The sequence below is a fragment of the Tenrec ecaudatus genome, chromosome 17 (assembly GCF_050624435.1).
Source record: "Tenrec ecaudatus isolate mTenEca1 chromosome 17, mTenEca1.hap1, whole genome shotgun sequence".
Classification (NCBI taxonomy): Eukaryota; Metazoa; Chordata; class Mammalia; order Afrosoricida; family Tenrecidae; genus Tenrec; species Tenrec ecaudatus.
Window position 1 is genome coordinate 7725328 of NC_134546.1, and position 18784 is coordinate 7744111.

General features: G+C 37.5%; 1 protein-coding gene across 2 annotated transcripts in view; it reads right to left on the reverse strand.

Annotated features, from left to right (window-relative positions):
* The window catches only part of USP34 (ubiquitin specific peptidase 34), a 218811-nt gene that overhangs the window by 75352 nt on the left and 124675 nt on the right, over positions 1-18784 (reverse strand). For both annotated transcript variants that reach the window (XM_075535336.1, XM_075535335.1), the window contains exons 30-37: positions 15074-15199; positions 12893-13015; positions 12703-12786; positions 11288-11374; positions 9723-9923; positions 5862-5944; positions 2055-2095; positions 1800-1924 (exon numbers count right to left, since the gene is read on the reverse strand). In XM_075535336.1, coding sequence (XP_075391451.1) covers positions 1800-1924; positions 2055-2095; positions 5862-5944; positions 9723-9923; positions 11288-11374; positions 12703-12786; positions 12893-13015; positions 15074-15199 — 870 coding nt within the window. The remainder of the gene's footprint in view (positions 1-1799; positions 1925-2054; positions 2096-5861; positions 5945-9722; positions 9924-11287; positions 11375-12702; positions 12787-12892; positions 13016-15073; positions 15200-18784) is intronic.

Consider the following 18784-nt stretch of genomic DNA (forward strand, 5'->3'; position numbering starts at 1 on the left):
ACTCCTTCTGTGGGTTTCTGAGACCCTGACTCTTTATGGAAAGAAGACCTTGTCTTTCTCCCAGATCAGAAAATGGTTTCAAACGGTTGACTTTTCGCTAAGCCTCCCAAACTCGTAACCACTACGCCTCCAGAAGTAAATATGAACAACACACTACACACTGCCAGATAAAAAATTAAGAAGAGAATTTTCACAGAGATTTAGCAGAAGTCCTGGTGATGTAGTGATTATGGTTGGGCTGTGATCCTCATGATCGGCACTTTGAAACCACCAGCACCTCCCATCAAGCTACAGTCTTGGAAACCTACAGCAGGCTGCTCTGAGTCAGCACTGACCTAACAGTAGTGACCTTGGTTTTAGTCTATTTATATGTAATAGGATAAAATATCTTCAGAACTAGAAGTAACTTACAAAGAACTTAATGTCAGAACATTTTATAGACTAAGGAACAAGTCCATTTGTCAAAATGGTTGCCGGGGAGAGAGCAAGAAGAAATATGGAATTTGCTAGAGAATTATTAGTATAATATTGCTATCTCAAAAGCTGGAACTTCACATGGAAGCAGCACACCAGCCTGTGTGATCACGAGGTGTCGATGGGATCAGTTATCAGGCATCAAAGAACAAAAGATCATATCATTGTGAATGGGGGCAAGTGCAGAGTGGAGATCCAAAGCACATCTGTAGACAACTGGACATCCCCTTACAGAAGGGCCACAAGTAAGAGAAGAGCCAGTCAGGGTGCAATATAGCACCGATGAAACACACAACTTTCCTCTGGTTCTTTAATGCTTTCCCCCAACTCCCAGCCCATCATGATCCCAATTCTACCTTACAAATCTGGCTAGACCAGAGCATGTTCAATGGTACAGATAAGAAGTATAAACACAGGGGATCCAGGACAGATAAATCCCTCAGGACCAATGAGAGTAGCCATACCAGGAGGGTAAGGAGAAGGTGGGGTAGAAATGGGGAACTGATTATAAGGATCTACATTTAACCCCCTCCCTGGGGATGGACAACAGAAAAGTTGGTGAAGGGAGACGTCTGACAGTGTAAGACATGACAAAATAATAATAATTTATAAATTACCAAGGGTTCACAGGGAGGGGAAAATGAGGAGCTGAAACTAAGGGCTCAAGTAGAAAGAAAATGTTTTGAGAAAGATGATGGCAACAAATGTACAAATGCGCTTGACACATGGACAGATGTATGGATTGTGATAAGAGTTGTACAAGTCCCCAATAAAATGATTTCAAAAAGAAAAAAAAGGGACTTCTGTTGAGAAAAAAAGTTCATTTTTCTCCCCTCAGTGTATCAGTAAGAGTATATCTCTACTACCATCATCTGATATTATGATGTGAACAGCATCAAGAGATGATTATGGAAAATTGAATTGCTTGAGCTCAATACTGTAAACAAAAGAGAATGTATGTGATCTACATTTAGCCTCTCTTGCCTTCAAGGATACACTCTAATAAGAAGCACAAGACGTCTCTAAAACATGAATCACCAAACACATGCTCAAGTTAAGCCCCTTGAGAAAAAGAAAAAAAATACATATAACAAAAGCAAAAAACTACTCTCAAAAAAAGAAAATAGAAATACTACAGAAAATACCTCTTACTGGTAGAAAATACTCTAGACCTCAATGTATTAAACAGGCACACATTCCAAATGATGCTTTATTTATACTTATGGAATTATGTCCACTTGTTTCCATTAATCTTTATTGTAGGTGCTAAGAATATGAAAATATATTACAAGCAGTAATACTAACCTTCACAATCTTTATCTTACCTCAGGAATAAGGAGGGTCAGTTTCTTTAGCCAATCTTGTAAGTGATCACTGTCAGCAAGGCTGGATTTCACTAACGAACAGCAGTGAGCCCAACTCACCAACAGCCACATTGAATAATGTGAGACTAAATAGAAAGCAGAAAGGTATATGGTTGTGCTATAAAGAAACTACAATGTTTATAAAGATACCGATGTGAACATACAGAAATATTTTGCATTTTATTAAAAAATTGGCTATATAGAAAGAACCCTTACCTTCATGTCTAGACCTGTGATCTGACTGAGCTTTCAAAACTCTGTAAAGTAAAACACATCACCAATCCCACATTAAATTTGCAAAGAACTCAAGTCATTATATTTATCACATATCTTTGAGGTTTAGAGAACTCCCCTTGACAAAAGGATTACATTTTACAAATCTACATACTTATTTCTTCTATACCTTTATAATGTATTCAATTTAAAGAATCAGAATTTTAAAGCAAACACCAAATTAGGATTCATATGAAATAAAATATGACTGTACTTGAAATAAGATCCTTTAGAAAAGGCTTCTGATTTAGTTACTAAAGAGATCTTAGGAAGATATAGGATGTACAATAGTTTAGAATTTAGGCTTTAGTGCACCCTCCACCCCCACAGGAGATGTTGAGCTCTTAAACAGATGAGAGACATTCAAAAGGAAAAGACGCTGTGAGAGAGGGACCATGCACATGGCAAGGAATGTGCGGACTATTGACAAGGACGGACGGCTGACAGATGGTGACCTCATTTGGATGTCTTGCCTCCAAAGCTCTGAAACAATAAAATTGTGGTTTCTTTAAAGCCACTTACAGTGGTGCTAGGAAATGAAAAAATTATCTGAATCAAACTTTTAAAAAAAATAAATGGCTTAATGACATTATTTTTAAACTCTGGTTTTCTATGATATTTTCAGGAATTTCAGTGGAAAATCTATGATTTCATTCTAAGGAGAACCAGACATTAAAATGTATCTCTTTGACTATTAAACAGCAGTTATTTGCCTTACAAATAAACCGTTTTTAAAATTACAAATGATGTACATAAACTGCACTTAAAAAAAATGAACAAAACACTTTTTGAAATGTTCAAACACAAAGCTCATTCATATTGATTTATAGTGAGATACTAAGAAGTTAAAACTGATCAATTAATTGGTCATATTTCATGTTTAGTTCTTTTTCATACCGGTGCAATTAACGATATCAAAGGTAATTGACCTATGTGCATATAAATCTGTCATATTAGCAGGAAAGATTTCTAACAGCACAGGCAAAAAATTAATCTAACTGCCTTAACTGATACCTCCTAGTACTGAATAGACAGAAGGCAAAAAGATGATGATGCAGGAGAGATGAGAAAACTCCATGGAAGCCTATGGGTACCAACTTTTATTGCAAACATGTTAATGAGCTCTGTAAGAATCAAACCACAGAATGTAAAAGAATTGTTACAGAATGAACTTGTATACCGGCAGCTGACAGTAAACCTATTTATTTTTCATTGTATGCAATTTAACAAATCAAGTGAATTTTTCCAAATGCTGAAGAAAAACAGGTAGGTAAAGGCATGGAATAACCTATGAACTCCCTATCTTGAGGTATGTGGTATTACTGAGGTAGTGTATGTTTGAGGACAAGGAGGAATAATTAAGAACATTTAATTTAAAGTATTTGGGGGGAAAAATGTAAATTATATTTTTATCATATAAATCAAAGTCAGGTGCTTTAAGAATTCTCCCATATTACCTATTCAGAAGTGTGATAAGGAAGGTTCCTGGCAATGAAAACCATGTTTAGCAAAATCTGTTACAATTCTGATAAAGAGCTTTGGAGTCCAGTAGACAATACCATATATACTCAAGTATAAGCTGAGTTTTCCAGCACATTTGTAATGCAGCTTTTATAGTAAAATTAGGTGCCACAGCTGATATTCAGGTTGACTTATACTAGAGTATATATGGTATTTAGAAGATGGCTGTTAACTGAACTTAAAAAGAGTTAATTAGCTATTACCCATAAATAATAGTGTGTAAAGTTAAACTCTGTTAAAGATGTTTTAAAAAAGAAGTTTATAAATTGAGGTTAGTGTCATAGCAAATTTAAATTGTGGCCAATGTCCCACAGTAGCAGTTAAGTGTACCAAGTACCCACATTGTGGAGGTTCTAGTCTCAGAAACAGGAAAAAACGTAACTCCAGGTGTAAGGCAAGGAATCCACAAGATGAGCCTGCAGACACAGCAATGTTTTATAATTACAGAAAGGGGCTTCCTACACCTCCAAGTACTGAGGACACATGAACAAACTACAAAGATCTTTATTAACAGCTCAATTTCAGAAAATTCGATTAAATATCGAATAACGAAGTATAACTTGGTTCAACTGTCCTATTAATAGGGAAATTAACAGGGGGGAACAAAATCTAAGAATCCAAACTGATATTGTCTAAATAACTAAGACAGTGAGAGGAAGCTCTTTGCTATATTATGTCACTTAATGTACAAGTAGTAAGAGTTAGAAAACTGCCTTTTATAAACTTCATCCAAATACTTAATTCAGTGAATGCTAATAACAATAAATCAAAAGATTTACACAAAAAAAACCTTCCCACACTATGCCTAACTACAGAGATAAAAAGGAGAAGCTTTGAAGCAATATGAAGGAGACAAGATTGATTAGCAGATCAAAATTAATATTCCCAATAATGGGAGAAGCTGACATCACTGGATGTGCTAGAAAGACAGCATTGTTACAGAGTACCACTGCTTAAGATGAACAATCTGGCCCAAGACCCATCTGTAGACAAATGGGCATTCCCTTACAAAAGGGTCACGGGAAGGAGATGAGCCAGTTAGGGTACAGTGTAGCAACGATGAAACATACAACTTTCCTCTCGTTCCTAAATGCTCCAACCCCCCCCCCCAACACACACACACACACCACCCCCCACCCTCCCCCTCTCTCTCTACTATAATTCTACCTTACAAATCTGGCTAGACCAGAAGATGTACACTGGAACAGATAGGAACTGGAAACACAGGGAATCCAAGACAGATGAACCCCCAGGACCAGTGGTGAGAGTGGTGATACCAGGAGGGTGGAGGGAAGGTGGGGTAGAAAGGGGGAGCTGATCACAAGGATCTACATATAACCTCCTCATCCCTGGGGGACGGACAACAGAAAAGTGGGTGAAGGGAGACATTGGACAGTGTTAAAATACAATAAAATAATAATTTATAAATTATCAAGGGCTCATGAGGAAGGTGGGAGCAAGGAGGGAAGAGAAAAAAAGGAGGAGCTGATATCAAGGCCTCAAGCAGAAAGCCAATGTTTTGAGAACAATGATGGCAACAAATATACAAATGTGCTTGACACATGGATGTATATGTATGGGCTGTAATGAGTTGTACAAGCCCCCATGAAATGATTTAAATAAAAAAACATGAACAATCTGGAATTAAACACGAGAATCACAAAAATCAAAGAAGTAACTTATTTTAAACTATCAATTAAATGAAATAAGGGCTTAAAAAATGTTCTTGCTTAAGAACAAGTGAGTATTTATTCAGGTGAGTATTCCTGCTTAAGAAATCTGACAATTAGATGCAATGTATCATCCTACATCAAATAAATCTTAAAGCATGTTGATAAGGCAATTTGAATAAATAGTATTGTTATATCAATGGTAAATTTTCCATGTTTGAAAATGTTATCCTAGTTGCCAAGGAAATGTTGGTCTTAAGAGATATATATACACAAAGTATTTACAGATACATTATCATGTCTGCAATTTACTCTAAAATTAAAAGAAATAATTATCCAAATATGCAAGCCTACACATGTGCACATAATACACAAGAGCACCTTTACAGGTACAGAAAAATATGGCAAAATATTAGCAATAATGTGTGAATATACGTGCAAGTTGTGAGTTCATTATCTTAACAATTTTTCCATTACTTTAAAGTTTTTTTTTCAAAATAAAGTCATAAATACTATATTCTAACTGCAAGTACAATAAAATATGTAAAAAAATCCATACCTAGGAGCCAGATTATCATAGGTATAAGCAACAGACATAAGTCGCTGAATTAAATTGGTTCCTTGTACAAGAACAAGAAATACCTTTAAGACAAGAACATGAAAAAAATTCTTTTAATTATACAGTAAGATCCCAAAACTATATTTTTTCCACAAAGATTCCAAATTACTTTGATTTTAATCACTGAAAAGACAAATATCGCAAGATTGACTCTTTCAAAACATTATAAAAAGATGAGACATTACAAAACCAAAATTTTGTAGCTGCATTACAGTATAGACTTTTAAATAATCAAAATTTTAGAAATACCAAGGCAAAAATATTATTTTCATTTGATCCATTCTTGCACGTGTCAACTAATTCTCAAAAAACTAAAAACCAGCAATAAAACCCCTCACTGCCACCAAGTTAATTATGGCTTGTAGCAAGACTATAAAATATAGAACAAGGTAGAAATGTCCCTGTGGGCTTCTAAAACTGTCCAGTTTTAAGGGAGTGGATAGCCTCAACCTTCTCTTACAGAATAGTCGGTGGCTTCAAACTGCTGGCCTTGCAGCAATTAGGAACCCAACACAACCACTATGCCACTAGGGCATGTCAGACAATCAGGAGATAAAAATATGATACAGTATGAACGTTGTTGGGGGTGAATAAGGAATATTTCTACTTTTGAAATATTAGAAAGGAAGCAGTGGCAGAGTCCTCTTGAAATAATTCTACAAAGCAATATATTGTAATCACAGGTATGGGGCATCTATATTCTGAGCTTCAATATTCACTTCACAAGCTTTCAAGCTGTCAGATAAACATTCAAGGTTCTAAGCTCTGATTTTCATCCATACTGGACAAAAATTAATTCATTAATTTTATTAAAAAATTTTTAAACCACATCCACATTCAGGGCACTTATTCTACAAGGTATTTTCTCTGCCCTTGATATGTTACTCCAAGAGCAGGTGTCCTCAAACTGTGGCCCGCCGAGGACATGTATCCGGCCCGCTGCGTGTTTTGCCCTGTTTACTTCAAAATAAGGTATGTGCAGTATGCACAGGAATTTGTTCCTAGTTTTTTTTTTTTTAAGCTATAGTCCGGCCCTTCAATGGGTCTGAGGGACAGTGAACTGGACCCCTGTTTAAAAAGTTTGACGACCCCTGATCCAGAGAAACAGAAAAAAGAAAATTACTGTAACACACTGTATGTTCCAATATGCCAAACAAGCACTAACTTCTGTCCCTGGCAAAATCATGAACACTTCAACATAAACTGAGGTTTGGCTAGAATTTGAAAGCAATTTTCTACAGGTTGCTAAGGAGATCAAATGAGATAATGCAAGATAGTAAAATCTTAAGTGATTAACATTTTTCCTTACTCTTTTATACAATTCCTGTTAGAAGGCAAGCAGCTTGTGTCCAGAAATTAATGCAACAAAAAGTTTTCTGTCCAAAGGCTTTAGAGTTACACACAAAGCTTTAATTATTTTTGTAAATAAACTAATCCAAAGGGCATACACCTTTTCAAAAGTGAAAAACTAACATTGTCAAGTTCAGTGGGAAAAGGCTCTAAAAAGGACCCATGTCAATCTATTACAGTCATATACAGATTTAGGGGAGGGCTCGACTTAGTTGTTATGAATTACTTACAGTAAAGATGACTGCATAGATTTAAAAATATTGCTTTAGAAATTGTATTTGTGTATTGTTTACATTTATATACATATAAAATTGGAATCTTAGAAGAAACGCACTAATGAAAATAAAGCACTGAAACAATTCAGTGAGTTGATGGGAAAAGTTACAATAAATCTGAACATAGTAATTTTCAAAGTTTATTCTGAAAATAACTACATAATAGAAATGCAATGTTCACAATATCCACTCACTATAGAGTGCATTACATTGTTCTCCCAATGAGATACTTCAAATTTTATTAGCTGAAAATTGCCTAGAATGCTGGCAGAGATTATTTTTCCCATTTAATTCCCCAATCAAACACAAACCTATTAAGCTTCCACTTACACCAGTTCTTTCCAAGCTTATGTTCACTACACTGTTCTTGTCAGGCACAATACACACTATTCTGGGGTTTCCTGGGCAGGTAGCAGATGAGGGGCTGAGATAGTTAAGGTTTATTGTGTCAACCTGGCTGATAAACATATGTGGGATTAACTGAAGGACGGTGAGATAAGTGGCTCTGTGAGCCTCCCCTTTCTAGTTCTTGAGTCTCTTGCTTTCTGATGGTCGGACCTGGGTGCAGCTGCCTTAGTTCCCTGCTTCAGCTGGAAAGGCTCACTTCTTGCAAGACATCCCTGGGAAGCCACATGGACCTACCCTGACGCAGCCCTGGGTGCTGGAGTCAACGTGTGGTGACCCGCCAGCCAAGATAAGATGCTTACACGCTCACTGCTTTCCTCCTGCAGTTGGCGTCATTGTGTTTTGTGAGACTGAGGGAAGACTTTGTATACTGGTGTAAGACATACGGGTTTATGAATTTACGGGCTTAGACAGCACTGGGTTGGGATGCTTTTTCTTTTGCCTCACGCACGCAAGAATCCACGCGGCCTAGGCGGCGGCGGCCACCAGATTCCCATTCCCCGCGACCACCGGGCCGGCGGATGCAGGCAAGGCCTGGGGTCGGGGTCTGTGGGGGAGGACGAGAAGGGGATGAGGACACCCGCCCCCGGGCCCGCCCGCCCCGACCGAGGTGGACAAGCGACACCCCCCAAGTATCTTTAAACCTCCGCGCCGGGATGCGCTAGGTACCTGGACAAGGTGGCGGTGCAGAGGACGCAGGCAGACGGCCACCGGCTGCTGACGCCCAACCTCAGCCACAGTCCGGGTCCCCGTGGGGAAACACCGAACACCCGCAGCGCGGGATGCTTGCTTAATGTACACTTACCTTTTTACTCTCTCTAATACCTATGAGTTTCTGTGGATTGTTTCCCTCGTTTACCCAGACTAACACGGGATATTCTCAAAAGGTTACAGAATAAAGATGTCACCATCTTGCCCCTTCCCATTTTCCAATTCAATGAGGTAGACATTGGAAACGCAAATAATTTGATAAAATCATAGTAGTAAAAATATTTCTACTTTAATTACTGGTGTACTGGTTATTAAGCTTTGCCCTGCCCCTTCTTTTCCAGCTATAAATCATAATTCCCTTCTCTGCTGCTAGAGCTGGTATGTTGTCAGTCATATCCCTGCTGCCAGCTGTTGACCAGCTCCTTCAGGGTGTGCCTCCTGCATTCACTGCCAGCACTAGTTCAGAACCAGTCTGCCCAGGAGCTGCTGCTGATTCTGACCTCAGCTTCTTGGCTATAGCTCTAGAACCAATGTTATCAGCTCCCCTCAAAAACGCAACAGCATCCGAACAGAACTGATTTCTCAGAGATCTGAACTCCATTTTGAAAGGCTCTTCCTTATGTTCTTCAAGCCCCCAAATAGGATGGCTGCTACAGGTTTTACCTCTAGGTTACTTCTGCATTACCTTTTGCTTGTTCAACACTCCAATACATGCACAGAAAAAACAACTGGGCTTCAGTTTCTTAGAATGAACCTTGATACACTCAGTAATTAAATCACTAAGTCTGAGTAATGGACCCAATTCCCTATTTACATACAGTGTATTTTAATGTTTTTAAATGAGACATAGCTAATTCCTTCATTTTAGATAATGAACTATAATTACTTACTGTTACTATTCCTCCTCACACCACCACCACTACCACTACAATGGCAGCATCACTTCAGAATAACATTTTATGTGTTGGCATATTTTTCACTTTGTAAGAACAAAATCTACAAGTTCTCTGAAAGCATAAAATGTAATTTATCACATTTAACAGTAACTTCTGAGTGTTACCTCTGTTAAGCGTGGTATGTGAAGACCTTTGGTGTGATCTCCGGCAGCTTTCCTCGACTTCCCAGGCCAGGTTCTTTTCCTGTGGCTTTCTGCTATCCCAGACCAGGCGAAGACGTCATGGTAAGCTACATCCAGGTCAGAAGGGTCGACTGCAAACTGGCATATTAACTTCAGCAAGCAAGCAAGACAGTCCAGCTGCCACTGTAGATACAAAGAAAAGGTTACCTCCGCTCTTCCATTACGTTAATGTGGCCATTACACAATGTGAAATCAAAGGTCCAGGAAATAGGTCATAGCTAGTCTTTAAACGCGCTGTTAATGAAGTTCAAACCTAACAACAACTACGGGGATGGTGCAGAGGCCCGCGGTGCTTTGCTTTATTGTAGGAAGATTCTGTTTAGTCCACTGCATTCTTTTCATTTAAGGTTCATGCTGTACATAGATTATCTAAGAACTCTTTGCTCTAAGGTCAGGAAAATTTTCACCTGTACGTTTTTATATTTACCCTTTACCTTAAGGTCTGTGGTCCATTTTAAAACAAATTATTCTATGTACAGGGTGTGGGGATTTTCTTTCATTTTTAAGATGTGGCTATCTGAATTTTCTATCACCATTCATGGAAAAGACTAACCTTTCTTCACTAAACTGTCATCTGTTCTTACTGAGAAGTATTTGTCCGTATACATATGGGCAGCAGCCCAAACTGTGAAACATGGCTAATTCACAAACATATTCCTATTAGGCTAATAAAATTTTACTTATATTTATGTAACCTGCACTTCCTCCTCCCCTATTTATTGGTTTACATCTTAAACATTTTAAACATTCTTATTTATTTATTTATTTTAATTCCCTTTGACCACTTCTCTTATAGCAGCCTTACACAAAACTGTGACTCAAAAAAACCAAACCAAAACAAAACAAAAAAACGTGTCTTGAAACCATGGGTGATCAGTTGGCAATAAGATTACATTAAAAAACTTAGAGGAACTCTTTAAACAATCTTATAGAAATTATATTGCTGCATTAGTTTTAACACTTTTTTAAAAAGTAATGGTCCTCTACAAAATAATTTTTTAAATGGCGCTTTACCATTGTTATTGGAAGGAGTGCTACTATAAAATATTAGCAATACAACATATTTTTGTGGAATAATTAAAACTTTCTAATGCTATCTCAAACCACGGAATTTGATTTTGACATAAATCTTAAGGGCACCTTTTCCTGAACTCCATTTTCTATTCAAATATTAATTTCTCCATACTTTTAAAATTCCCTTGGGGCCTGGGTAGTAGACATTTTAATTTGTTGCTACAGAGTCCATTTCACCTCACAGCAACCCCATTTACAGAAGCAGACCCTCTCTTCTCTTGCTCATGGAGTGGCGAGTGGGCTCAAGCCACCCACCTTTCAGTTAGGGATCAGGTCCTACGTTACCACTGTGCCACCAGGGTTCTGGATTGTACTTCACCATCTCTGTGATGATAATGAAGTGTGCAGCACAGGTTACTCGTTACTAAAACTGAAAGCACTTCAAACGGAATAATTCAGTAAATTTCACTTACCACAGTCCATGATTCCAGCTCTTTAGGTTCTAGAATTCCAGAATTAAAAATTTCTAATAACTGTTGAAGTCCTCCAGCAGCAACAAACTATAAATAATTACAATATAAGTGAGAAGAGAAAAGCAGCTACACCACGATCCACTGTTGATTCAGTAATAATACACATACACAAGCTAATCAAAATTATTTCAAATACCATGTAGACATAGTTTTAAACAAAACTATAAAATGTGAAACTATTGTTTTTGACAACTCCTCCGTTCCATGTGTACACACTTCTGAAGATGGTATTTCCATCGCTCTAACGTTTCACCAAAGAAACCGGAGTTGTAAGTTATACCACATCAAAACAGCAGTTTGGGCATCCTTGAGTGACTCAAAGTTGTGCTCCTTTCCAATGTTCTGTGAGTTTCAAGAGCAAAAAAAAAAAAAAAAGTCTGAAGGGACAAGGTGCAGGCTCTAGGTTTAATCAGAAAGGTTTTTCCCCAAAGAACTCTCCTAGCGTTGCACTTGTTACCTTGAAGAATGAGCCAAGAGCTAATGGGGAAAAAAATCCCATGGCTCAACTGTACTGGTGTTGGTCTTATCAAAGCAGTTTTCATTTTTAAACTTCTGGGACTGTTATGTCCTTTGGGATAAACAATAAAGAATGCATCTCTGGAACCCCCCCAAAAAACAGTAGACAACAATCAGAGCTAACCTCCCTGCCTTGAATTGAAATGGCCCCTCTGACCCTCTGAATAAACTTCTACAGATTGTACTGTTAAATAAAAGACCTTTCTCCAGTTTTTATTTGTTCAATGAAATCATCTAATTCTTTTTTTTTTTGAGGTAGCTGAACTTGTCAGAGTATCCCATTTTTGTCTGAAATGACATTAGCAAGACTAAGATGTTAAGACAAATGTATTTGAAATAATTTGTTTGCAGCAACCCATTGATCATGGAACCATGTGTAAGTTCATTTTATTTGGAATAAATCTATGTATCTAAATCCATGTATATATGAACTGGAACACACGCAGCAATATTCTTTGACTTAATGTTGCATGCAAGTCTTTCATTCACAAAGCTACTTTGAAGTAAATCACCAAAACAACTTCAACAAGAATTCAGTCTTTCAAAAATATTTATTTTTTAAAATTTCTGCAAAAATCTATAACCACATCTTTGTTCCATTACCCAGTCAATCCTAGGCACCAGTATATCTTAACATTGTTTCAACGGAAGAAGATGAAAAATAAATGCAAAAGAATAAACTCCAAGGGAATCAACGATTTCAAATAATGCCTGATTTTGAACTACACTTTCTCTTAACAGTAAATTCACTAACAACTAACAATTATGGCACCCCGTTTTTAAATGTTGCAGAACCACTATTTTATCGAAATACAGCAAAACATGTAATGTGGTCAAACCTTGCAACTCCAGGAATTTTTACTATTTTCCACTTGATCCTCACTTGAATCATCTGAATCTGGATAAAGATCACTGTAACTTCCCTGTAGAAAAGGGGAGGGGAAGATCATTCTCGAATCAAAAGATAAACTCTTTTGCTCCAGATAGAAGAGCCCAAACAAGTAATGATAATCACGGAAGTGCTGTTACCGTTGACTCTCTTCTTATTCTTCTGTTAGGTTTCCCCAGTGCTTCAATAATTTCCAGAGCATACAACAGCTTGTGGGCACTCTTCATTTTGAGAAGTTCTTTCCAGTTAAGTCCATCGTTATTCTTAAAGAAAAAACAGAAAGAAAAACTAGATTTTAAGATAACTTACTAAATTCACTGCCATCAATTCCACTCTGACTCAGAGCGACTCTATGGGAATGGGTGGAACTTCTTTGGTGAGTCTCTGAGACTCACTTGTTACAGAAGTAGAATGTCTCCTTTTACCCCAGTGGAGGAGCTGGTATTTTCAAACTGCTGGCCTTTAGGTTAGCAGTCCAATAACTAAGAAAATCCTAAAATGAACTTAATTAAACTCTTAAAATACCAACTACTATTCATTAAAATAAACAGTACTTCATATGAAAAAAGGCTATTTTTCTAATCTTCACAATAAGTGAGACAATCTACCATGCTCCTAATGCAAAAAACCAAAAGCAGATTAATTGAATGTATCAACTAAATATCTAGTTAATACCATGCCATACTTATATACTAAATCACATACAAATTACATGCACTTTTCTACTCTCAATTTATGCAATAATGCCATTCACATTTAGCACTATTTCTAAAAACAGTGTTTTTGTTACAACTACTCTGAATCAACAAACACCATTTTTCAGAGCCCATTACTCTTTATTTTTAAGTTGTCTGAGCTCCAGGATCTTCTGATATCAAATGATAGTGCTCTAAATTCTTGATAACCATTAGAATAATATTGGGACATTTGTTTATTTACTCATCCTGTGAAATGTTATATCAGTGAAAACTATAAAAAAATTATATAGATTTTGAAAAGTATTTTTAATTCTAAAGATTTCTTTACAAAACGATGCAACATTGATACATGTAGGATGGTGCAACTACTTCACTGAGCAGAGACACATATTACATGTCACCTCAATTCCCTGCCCCCCATAATTCTGTGGATTTTTATCAGCACTCAAAACCTGATGCAGGTCATTTCTTCAACTTACTGTATTTTCTCTAAACATTAATATATGTTATTGCAATATTTAGAGCACAGAGAATAAGAAAACATTAAGTCCCCATTTTAAAAGTTAATTTCAAAAAATATCCTGTTTTGTATTATCCAACATTACTAATAATCAAATAAACCAATATTAAAAAGGAAACGGCATTTTTTTACAAATCCAGGGGGGAAGCTCATTCCATTTATCGTGATGTGAGTCAACAGGAAATCGCACAAACTGCCAGTAGAAACACAATCTAGTACCATCTCCCAGGAGAGTAAAATCTTCAAACACACGGTTTTTGGCTGCACAATACCACTGACAAACACGCAGTGTAAGAATCAACAGATAATGCATACAATATTGACTTAACTGTACAAGTCCAATGCTGTTTTATAAAAAACATTCTCATTATCAAAAATACACTCTCATTGCTGAATGTAGCTCGTTAACTTCAACTATGATTTAGAATGCAATAATTTGAATTTAAAAAAGTATTCGCTCACACGAAATTAAGTTATATCATTCATACCACTGTCATCAATAAGTAGCTACTAGCCTACACAGAAAATAATTGTGTGCCCTGGGTTACTTTAGTAGAAAACGAGATTCCAGTAAGAGGTCCTGGTGGCACCACGGTTAAAAATACCTGGCTTCTAACCACAGGCCAGTGATTCAGATATGCCGCCTGTTCTTCAAGAGAAAGATGTCGCAGTCTGCTTCTATGAAAAATACAACCTTTAAAATCATATGGGACAATTATACTCTGTCCCAAATCGTGGCTCTGAGTTGGAACCAACTTGATGGCAATGGGTTTCATAGTCAATCTAATGAAATAACTAAAGCAACAGTGCTCAGAATTCTAAAAAGTGAAAGTTGACAAACTGATGATTTTGGAATTGTTCAATGTAAACGTATGTTTTATATAGCGATCATCTCTGGGATTGCATTAAATTTACTAAACGGGAAAAAACCCAACCCGTTCAGAATACAGAAATAATTTTAATATATATATGTAGTTGAACGATAAACTCAATCCCTTATTTCATAAGTTATACAATTCAATGTGAACTGAGAGAGTTTGAGGAAAACAGAATTTAAAAAAACAAAATGACTCTAAATACAATACAGGTTGCTGCAGGCTCACCTGTTCATCTGAGATACTCTGGAATGCCATCAACATGTTAGGGCACGTCGGAAGAAGCATCAGTAGCTCCCAAACACGCCGAGAGAGATTTTCTGCATGAAGATGAAGCTCTTCACATCTTAAGCTCTACGAAACACAGAACATTTATCTAATCAGAGCAGTAAAAATAATAAAAATGTCAACCTTTCTACTATAATAACTATCAAATTGCATATTTCTTACTCTACTTTTTTGAAAGTGAGAAATGAAAGTTTATATTGAATGCAATTTATTGAATAAGTCAGAGATTGACTTTAAATTTAATCTATAAATCTGGCCATGTTCCTCATGAAGCTTTTCAAATATGAAGGGAAATAAACATGTATTCCAACGAAATGAGATACCATTACAGAACAACCAACTCCAAGTGGGATGCTAACGGTTTCCAGCGTGTCTGTCTAGGACGCTGAAGGTGGCATTCCCAACTCTCTAGTGCTCTCCATGTCATTCTGTGCTCTTTGACTTGCATCAAGATGAAAGACTAGGTCTATCATTCTCGAGCAACTCACATCCTGTTCATTTAAATGTTTTATAAATTTGGGAAACAAAAATTCAGATGAAGAGGCAAAAGAAGGGCGGTAAGGATGGATAGAGTGAAGTTTCCCAACAAAATTCTCCCAAGGCAGAACATGCTAACCTCAAAGAATGAGCAGTTACGCTGCCGTGAAAGAAAAAAAATTCCCCAGAGTCACTCTCTTGGTCTAATTCTCAGCAATGTGCATTTTCAATTTTCAAAAACAAAACAACTACCACGCTTGTCTGGAAAATCCATCAATAGTGCCCCCACTGACAACCTAAACCACAGCTGCCCTAAGTTTGCGAGTTGCCTCTGTCTGAACAGGTCCAGCAGATCCCACCCCCTTCACCTCTCTGTCAGTTTGTTGCACCCTGCTGGCCTGCGTGTTGCTGGGTTGCGGGGAGCTTTGTCAGTAATGTTTCCAGTCCCAGCAAGGTCATCCAGAGTGAACCGTTTTTAGCAGAACTTCCAGAGTGAAAGCAGACCGTAAGAAAAAACTGTCCACTTCAGAAGACATAGCCACTACTAAAAACCTAATACTAGGAGAACATTGTGAGAGATAATGCTAAAGATGAGTCGCTCAGGTCATAAGACTGCAGTTTGAATTTACTAGACACTCTTAAGGGGAGAAAAGTCGAGTCTTTCTACTCCCCTGAAGATTTACAGCCTCAACCCCAAAGGGACATTTTAGTCTGACCTATATGGTTGCAATGAGTCAGAACTGACTCAACGACAATGAGTAGGGGACCTCGCTTGGAAGCAGACCTCGCTTGGAAGACGTCTCTGATTGAAACTTTGCTTTTTAAAGAAACCCTATCAAGATTTTTTTTTTAAATGCACTACTGAGAAAACTTGTCATTGTTTCCTGAGGCATGTTTAAAAACATTTTGTTTGAAATAACCTCAAGCATTCATGAACAGGAACCCTAATAGCAATACTTTTCCTTTACCCTGAAAAGTCAAATTACTTATTTCATAAGACACTATGAGTAATTTCAAAAGGACTACCATTTTCTTCCTCTTTGTAGCTCGCTATTAAGTACAACCAAGTTCTAGATTTTCCATAGTGAAATCATAGTGCCATTGCTTCTACTATTTTGCTAATCCACACTACTTTCCTCTCTTAGAAAACCAATGAGAAAAATGAAAGAAAACAATGTTAAAAACCACCTACTTTCCCCCCCATTATTAATAGATTATTGGAACTCCAGTAAGGTGCTAAGACTATCAAGCCAATGAATGTTTGAGAGTCTATGTAAGTAGCCCAAGTTTAAGTCTTCATGTAGAAAATAAATAAGAGAACTTACACACTGGAAAGGGACCATTCTCTAAAATCTATAGAAAACGTCAACACCTCAAACATAAAAAAGGCATATAATCCAAAATAATCCATATAATTCCATTACAGAATGGGCAGAGAACCTGGACAATTCACCCGACAAGAAATTCAGGAGGCCAACAAACCTGAAGAAATAGTAGATCATCAGATAGCTGAAAGATACCTAGCAACAGAGCAGTAAGACATCACCTCACACTGATATTAACAGCAAAGTTCAAAAAAACAAATGCTTGAGAGGGTGTGAAGAGATTGGAACCTTCGTACACGCTGAGGTGATTGTGAAAGAGTGCAACCACAGTGGAGAGTTGTATGGTGCTTCCTCAAACACTAGGTCTAGAAATGCCACATGGCCCAGCTCTCTTTTGCTGTATACTCTAGAGAAGGGGTGTCAGAGCAAGAACAGAACCCCGCACACTCATGTTCACTGCAGCACTATTCACATGCGCAGAAGATGGCAACAACCTAAATGCCCGTCAGTAGAAGAATAAAGTATGGGACACACACTATGGAATGCTGTACATTGCTGAAGAAGGATAAAAATATTAAGCGCTTCAGCACATGGATGGACTCCAAGGACAGGAAGTTGAGTGAAATTAGCCAATCACCAAGAGACCTTAGTTAAAAATGGAGATCTGAGACAAACATTGCCATTCCAAAAGAAACAGGTTAATGGCTGGGGAGGAGTGTATGAAACAATGAGTTAGATCAGTGGTTCTCAACCTTCCGAATGCTGCGACCCTTTAATACAGTTTCTCATGTTGTGGTGACCCCCAACTATAAAATTATTTTCATTGCTACTTCATAGCTGTAATTTTGCTACTGTTATGAATCATAATGTAAATATCTGATATGCAGTGTTTATTTTCATTGTTACAAATTGAACATAAACATAACTAAAGCATAGTGATTAATCACAAAACAATGTAATTATGTATTTTGAAATATTTGTGTTTTCTGGTGGTCTTACGCAACTCCTGTGAAAAGGGTCGTTCAACCCCCAAAGGGGTCACGACGACAGGTTAAGAATCGCTGAGCTAGGGGGTAGTAGGGTACTAACATGGGTTAAAGGGAAGGTAGTATTCTACAAGGAGGAGAAAATGGGGGAAGGAGGGGACAGGGCAAGCAAGAGTTAAGTACATTCAGTTGTTGAATACAAAACTGCAATGTAAACCACCAAGCTAATTCACAATAAAAAGTTAAAAATAACAATAGCCTATCGCCAGGTCTCACTGAAGCCCAATTCCCCTAAAAGCTAAAATGTATTCTTCTTGCATTTTTCCAGAGTGTGAATTTACTTATTATACTATTGCTGCTGTCATAATTATTCTTTGTTATAATATGGCCTTAGAGATGTTAAAGGAACCCTGGTAATGCAGTAGGTTTTGAGTTGGGCTGCAATCTGCAAGGTCAGCAGTTCGAAACCACAAGTCATTCCATAATTGAAAGAAGGGGCTTTCTACTTCCATAGAAAGTTAGTCTCAGAAACTCACAGGGGCAGTCCTAAACTGCCCTACTGGATTGCTATGAGTCAACATCGACTTGATGGCAGTGAGTATTCAGAGATATGAATCTTTTTGTTGCTGCAGTTTGCTGTCGTCAAGCCAGTTCCCACTCACAGTGACCTATGTACAGCCAGACAAAACAATGCCGAGTCCTGGGCCACCTTGATCACTGTTCTGGTTGCACCCACTGCTGGCAGTCATGGTGTCAATCCAACTTATCATTCAGTCCTCCTCTTTATTGCTGCCCCTCCACTTTACTGATGTTCTTCTCCACGGTCATGTCCAAAGTACATGAGACCAAGTCTCACCATTCTT